The sequence below is a fragment of the Protobothrops mucrosquamatus genome, unplaced genomic scaffold, assembly GCF_001527695.2.
Source record: "Protobothrops mucrosquamatus isolate PMUCROS unplaced genomic scaffold, P.Mucros_1.0 scaffold7394, whole genome shotgun sequence".
NCBI lineage: Eukaryota > Metazoa > Chordata > Lepidosauria > Squamata > Viperidae > Protobothrops > Protobothrops mucrosquamatus.
In genome coordinates, this window is record NW_015393195.1 from 1 (window position 1) to 7,582 (window position 7,582).

Genomic DNA, 7,582 nt, shown 5'->3' on the forward strand with positions numbered 1-7,582 from the left:
AAATATAAAAAAGGGATGGCACTCTTAATGTCATCCACAAATTGTACATAATTTACAACAGTATAGATTTATCATCAATTTTATCAGTCCTCCGGCTTTTTAAAGCCAACACTAATGCTTTACATTAATGTAGTGTAGTTAATGCTTTGTACACATGTACAAAAGTAAAAGTCTCAACCTTTGAGGTTAATCCAAAAAAACTGTAGGCATTTTTTTTCACATTTCTAATGAAGAGATTATTATTATTCCAACAGTTGCCTGGTCTCCTTTATTAGCAGTTAGACTCTTCGTACTTGGACAGGCATGGTCGTTTGAACGTACTGAACTCCTGTTCTCATTGCCACAGTCCCAGCTGTAGGACTTACCACTACCGGAATGGTCTGCAGATTTAAAGCAAAAAGATACATCATTTCAGAAATGCAGAACTGTGTCATGCAAAAAGCCCAAACAGGCTATCATCAAAAACTTCATAACATACCACTATTGTAAACTACTTCTGTAATGATACAAGACAGAGTATTTACTGCTAGTGTTTTGTTCCACAATATGCATTCTCAAGCCTGCAAATAAATATTTTTCAATATATTTGCAAGTAAAATTCATTAATAATAAAAGACACAATGGAGTAGGTGTTTAATGTTTTGAAGATATCAACATGCTGACCTTTAATGAAGAACAATGCCCTATCCACTATTTAAATGATACTTTTAAAACTCAGACAAAATAAAAATAGGCCTTCAAGAGATCAAAATCAAATGCTATTAATTCGTATGTGTGTTAGACAAATAGTTGCACTGGTTGTCAGGACTATTTTATAATTCCAGAAATTATTTACTGGAAATGCTTCAGATAAAAAATGCCAACATGTGAGTATATAATCATAATTTCAATGGTAGCTTGTGTGCATAATATAGAAAATGATGTAAAAAGCCGATGTTCAACAGAGGTTATCAACTACAATATTTAAATGAAACCTATATCAATACAGATTTTCATTTTGGCTCAGTAATTATGTAATTCAATAATTCAAACTGATGAAGGTTAGTCAAACATTTTTATTCATTTGATTTATGTCTTTCTTATTCATCAAACTTTGCATGGCCACAGCAAAAGAATTTAAAAATAATCCTGAGAGATCACAAAAATGTCACTCAGTCAGGCATAATACACTAATTCAAAGTATTTTTATAAATAGTATCAATTCACTGAATTAGTAGCCTGCCATTTATCCATCTGAATAGTCATTGATAATTCCATCCTCCAAAATTTCACCAATTTTTCTTACACAGTTATAACCAAACTAGATTTGGAATAAACACTTTTATCAATTTTGTTATGCCGCAGCCAGATTCTAGTTGTTGAAATTCACTTTTTTCTCATTAATCTACACTCATAATGACAAAGTGAAAATAGAAGTTTAGAAATGTCTGTAAATTTATTAAAAAGAAAAAACTGAAATATCACATTGGCATAAATATTCAGACCCTTTGCAACACTTGAAATTTAGCTCAGGTGCCTCCCATTTCTCTTGATCATTGCTGACATGTTTCTACACCTTGATTGGAGTCAACCTGTGGTAAATTAAATTGATTGGACACGATTTGGAAAGGCACACACCTCTCTATAGAAGGCCTCACAGCATTCTAGGAACAGATACTCTGGTCTGCTAAAACCAAGATTGAATTCTAAACATTATGTCTGGAGAAAACCAGGCACTGCTCATCACCTGCCCAGTACTATCCCAAGAGTGAAACATGGTGGTGGCAGTATCATGCTGTAAGGCAGCGGTTCTCAACCTATGGGTCGCGACCCCATTTGGGGTTGATCGACCATTTCACGGGGGTCGCCAAGCAAGGCTGTCCGCCATTTTTTTTCCCCTTTTCCGGCGGGTGCCTTACCTCCCTTGAGCTGGGCCAGCTGGTGGTCGGCCTGCTCCGTCGTCTCTGCCGCTTGCCAGCTACGCCTTGGCCGGCGCAGGGGGCGGAACCACGCATGCACGGCGCTCCCGGGCAGGGAAAGTCCTCGACTTACGACCGGTTTAGTCCTCGACTTACGACCGGTTGGGGGTCGCAGCATTAAAAAGGTTGAGAACCACTGCTGTAAGGGGTGTTTTTCAGCAGCAGGGACTGGAAGACCGGTCAGGGTTGAGGAAAACCTTAATGGAACACAATACAGGGATATCCTCAATGAAAACCTGTTCCGCAGCGTTCAGGACCTCAGATGGGGCTGAAGGTTCACTTTCCAACATGACAAAGATCCTAAGTACACAGCCAACACAACACAGGAGTGGCTTAGAAACAACTCTGTGAATACCCTAGAGTGGCCCAGCCAGAGCCCTGATTTGAACCCTATTGAATATCTCTGGAGGGACCTGAAAATGGTTGTCCTCCAATGGTCACCATCCAACCTGCCTGAGCTTGAGAAGATTTTCAAGGAACAATGGCAGAAAATCCCTCAATCCAGGGGTACAAAGCTTGTTGCGTCATACCCAAAAAAGACTCTAGGCTATAATTGCTACCAAAGGTGCTTCAACAAAGTTCTGAGTGAAAGGTCTGAATATTTATGCCAATGTGATATTTCAAGTTTTTTTCTTTTTAATTTACAGACATTTCTAAAATTCTGCTTTCACTTTGTCCTTAACGGGTACTGAGTGTAGATTAATGAAAAAATGAATTTCAACTGTAGAATCAGGCTGCAGCATAACAAAATTGACAAAAGTGAAGGGGGGGGGGGTTCTGAATACTTTCTGAATGCACTGTATATGTGTGTGTGCGCATATATGTACACATGCACACATACACACACTATTAGAACTATTTTTTATTCTTCAGCACCTCTCAGACAAAGATGTGTTTTAGAAGAGTGTAAAATATTTAAAAACCAAAACTTTTCTAGCTTGAAGTTTTGAAGTTGAAACTGTTGGACTGTTCTGACTATAATAAAAATGTTTCATTTTAACTAAATGTGGATCAGCCCATTTTAAAGTCTGAATCTGAAATATTTACATATCTTTGCTGTTCTCTATTCTTGCTGCTGGTAGAACTGAATTAGAAGAATAGAGTTTCCTTATATATATTATAAATAAAATTCTTTTCTTTATTCTGAGAAGTACAATGGAGATGCGCCCACCTGGTAAATTTATTAGCAAACTCAATGTGCATTAAATAATTCTAGGAGTATACAACTAAAATCAACTAATAAAATAAAATATTTTTAGTATGTACAGAAAAAGAATTCATGAATTTGGGCAGGCCATGGAGCATATGAATATCAACATTATGATGACATACATAAGAGTAAATTATATGCTGTACATTTGGAGCTACCAGTGAGATACATGTTGATATCAGCCAAGGTCTCTCTATCAAATTATTTTATTTACAAGAAAGTACAGTTCTTGTCTATAATCACACCTGCACTCCTGTTCCTTCCATAGAGAATCTTTGGTCACTAAAGGATAGCAAAAGGTGGAAGCTGTCACACTGCTTCCCTGGTACGTCAGCAAAAACTTTCCTTATATGGACATAGTCAGTCTTCGGATTATGACAGCAATGGGAACTGGAATTACTGTCGCTCAGAGATGCAGTCGTAAAGCATGACAGCACATGACTGTATCACTTTTCCTGCAATCACAATTGCTGACATTAAGTGAGACCACACAGGTCATTAAGCAAGGACTGCAACCTGACTTTCTAGTGACTTCCTTTTTGACTTTGCTTGTAGGAAGCAAGCAGATTGACCATAGTTCATTGTGATGTCATAACTGTGAGCTGGGTGCCTGGATCATGACCATGTGACTGAGGGGATGCTGCAATGGCCACAACTCCAAAGACCGGTCATAACTACCACTTGTTCAGCACATTGTTAAGTTTGAATAGTCACTGTTACAACTTTCACAGTTAGCTTCTGACAAGCAAAGTCAATGGAGGAACCGCCAGGAAACTGCAAGTTATGATCATATGATATTGCACTTAATGACCATATGTTGGCATGGTCATAGGACATTACACAATGACAGTGCTGTTTAGTAATAGAATTGTCAGTTGCAATTGTGGTTGGTAAATTAGGTCTACCTATAGAACAAACACAGACTTTAGTTGAAGAATGCTGCATATTATCATTTTCCAATCATAGCATAAAGCAGGTCAAATTTCAAGTTCTTAGTACAGGATATTTCCAATCGTCAGCCATCACCCACTCCCATAGTTCCTGAAAGATTTCATTATTTCTCTGGATTCCTTTATTGAGCATGAAAAGATTTTGGGAATAGAGAAGCACCGGCTAAAAAATTAAATGCAGTTCATGCTTATTATGGAACAAAGACATAATTCAATGATAGGCAACCTCTTGGATGAATGTAGAATCTGATAGCATATTTGTTCTCTGATAGAGCTAAAATATTTTTTATTTCCGGAGGTCTGGGGGTTTCTGAGTCTTAAAACACCTGTTTTGTCCTTACCATCAATGTCATCAAAATGCAAAACAGCCTACATCATACAACTCTGACACTTTCCAACACTACCTGAATACTAGATGGAACACAAACCAAATTGTAACCTTGGCCTAGCCCGTGTCAATAAGGACATTTCCAAATATTCTATTATGTCTGTCTGTTGATGTCTCCATCTATCTACTTTTTAAACCACTGATTGACCAAATTTCTTGGATATACAAAAAAACTATTAGCAATTTAAAGTATTCAGAATATTTATGAAATTAATCAATGGTAAAATTTCAATGCACAATTTTAGTGGTTAGTGGGAAGCACAGATGATCTTAGTGGATGGTGGGACTCTTGTAGGAGGAAGCATTCCGTAATGTGACCTAGGACCAATCCATATAAGGCGTTCAAATAATATGTAATACTTTGTACTATACCTAGAAATTAACTGACACCCAATGTATCACAGAAAGCCATGGAAAGTTCCAATTCCAAATTCAGAGACTGAGGGTTAATTAATTGGTGTTAATTAACATTCATTAATTAATGTTAATTGTCCCACAACTTTAAACAACTATACAAGAATATTTAGATACGATGTATGCAACGAAGTATCACTTTCTTCTGAATAAACTGCCAGAGCACAGACTCTCAAATGACCTCTATGTTGTGCCTTACTGGTGTTATAACGAATTGTCTATCATTAGTGTTCTAGCCATCTTACTTTCTCCTTCATTCCACCATGCTCTTCCATGAGCTACATATTATGAGGGGACTTTAAAAAGGGAAGATGGTACTCATGCAGTTTTGTTTACCACTCTAGTAAATTCCCATTTCTAGAACCCAGTCAGGCATTATCTGAATTGTTTGCAGAATCCTATTTTAAAACACTGTTATGACTCCTTGGAAAAACCAGTAGATCCAAAAAATTGTTTGGAAATGCAAGCTGACTTTGTCCTCCACCTCTACACAGATGGACAGTGACTGCAAGTTCATTCATGACAATGGGGCATGATATGGGAATTCACCCATGAACCATTCTTTCAGCTGAATAAAAGACCAACTGAGTGTGACCAGCATTCTACTTTGCCCCTAAGATCCAAAGTCATAAATGTCATAGCTGCTGTGAATTCCTGAGTCATACCAGATAGCCCAGGCTGAAATTGATGTGGAGGTCTCCTAGCACCTAGAACAGTGGTTCTCAACCTTTTTAATGCCGCGACCCCCAACCGGTCGTAAGTCGAGGACTAAACCGGTCGTAAGTCGAGGACTACCCAACCGGTCGTAAGTCGAGGACTTTCCCTGCCCGGGAGCGCCGTGAATGCGTGGTTCCGCCCCCTGCGCCGGCCGAGGCGTAGCTGGCAAGCGGCAGAGACGGAGCAGGCCAACCACCAGCTGGCCCAGCTCAAGGGAGGTAAGGCACCCGCCAGAAAAGGGGGGAAAAAAATGGCGGACAGCCTTGCTTGACGACCCCCGTGAAATGGTCGATCGACCCCAAATGAGGTCACGACCCATAGGTTGAGAACCGCTGACCTAGAATTATATAAGCCACTTAGACTTGCTTAAGTGATTGAGAAAGTATATAAACAAATCAGTGAATTAGCTATGAGGTGGTGGTTCTACACAACCACATTTCCTCTCCGTCTAACTCAGAAGTCCCCAACCTTTCCAGCTTGGTGGCCCAGCCTAGGGATGTGTGTGTGTGTGAGTGGCAGGCACATGTGTGTGCACACGCTCCAGTCATGTGACAACTAAGTTGCCAGGTTAGCTAGCAAATGAGACTAATTGCTAATTTCACTTTCTATCTAATAACATTGATTTTCAACTTCTACCTTCTTATTCCCTACCACCATCAAAATACTAGTCCTCTTGACAAAACCCTTACCACCAAGTCCATTGCCCATTACTGGCCCCTAACACTTCTTAACCAAGCAATTAATTAGAGCACAAGACAATTCCTAAGGTTAATGCAATTTTGAAATAAAAAAGTGGGTTTTTTTACAAAGGAAGAATGGTTTGAATGTGCAATCATTTTTACACAAAACACAGCAGCTGAAGAATAGCATAGCTTTTCCTAAACTGCTTCAGAAACCATGATAGCAATATAGAATTTTAAATCAATAAATAAAACTTGAATCTTTGATTGTCCTGCATGACAATGTATGGTGTAAAAGAAATGGAAATGTATAGCAAAATAAAGCATTTTGCACAGCAAATTGAGTTAAGACCAGTGAATTCATATTGTGGTAACACAGGAGAAAGCCCATCCTCCCTCCAAAATAAACGAGCTGTTTCAATGCCAAAAGCAGTACTTACAATTGTGGGTTGAGTAGTTGGTATATAGGTAGTGGTCTGCGGTACCTGGACCAACTTTATAGGCTCGCTGCTTGTCACACCTGTTGCTATCTGCAGAGACAGCACAGGTAACCAGAGTGAAAGGTTCAGTTTTTATGTCAATGCCACCTATTTATTAACATGGTTTTGGATTTAGATCTTGCTTTTCATAAATGGAAGGACTCCCTCTGACTGCTGGGAGAAGAGGGGAAATGATTTTTACAGATTCCTCCTCTCTGCTGCATCAAAAGCCCCCATCAATCTGCTATGGGGGACAAGGAAGTGTTGAGAGATCTTTGTGAAGTATGAGAGATAGGGCTACATATTGTGATAGATGAGATTACCCATTTTGGGGGGGGGGGGCTTAGTGAAATTTGCTCACAACTTTTTCCCCATTTGTGAAACCAAACTCTGGATTTAACCCATACAAATGTCAGTGCTTGGCTTAAAAAAACCCTTCCATTTTAATGAATTCACAGGTTATATTTTTATAAATAAAAGCAAAATTTAAAATATGAAAGTGAGCAATGCATATAATTTGATGTCTCAAACAGATATAACAATTATGTGAATGCAATTTGAGATTTCCAAAGCAGAATATTTCATGATAAGAAAGTTATCACAGAGCACAGTACAATTACAAGTAACTGGGTATCTATTTAGCCATTTCTTGTTAAGATATATAGTATTTTTCAGTGTATTGAATACTAAATATGCTCTGGTCCATCCTTTCTTCTTCTCTAGAATGCACTAGACCTATGACTCTTTTCCTTAGAATAAATAAAGCAAAGCAATTAAATTATATAG

General features: G+C 38.5%; 1 protein-coding gene across 1 annotated transcript in view; it reads right to left on the bottom strand.

The window, feature by feature from the left end:
• Positions 1-7,019: 7,019 nt before the first annotated feature.
• The window catches only part of LOC107300549 (protein kinase C-binding protein 1-like), a gene marked incomplete at its 5' end in the record, with an annotated part of 8,285 nt that continues 7,722 nt past the window's right edge, over positions 7,020-7,582 (bottom strand). Inside the window, one exon of the mRNA XM_015829865.1 lies at positions 7,020-7,040. Within this exon, the coding sequence (XP_015685351.1) occupies positions 7,020-7,040 (21 nt within the window). The remainder of the gene's footprint in view (positions 7,041-7,582) is intronic.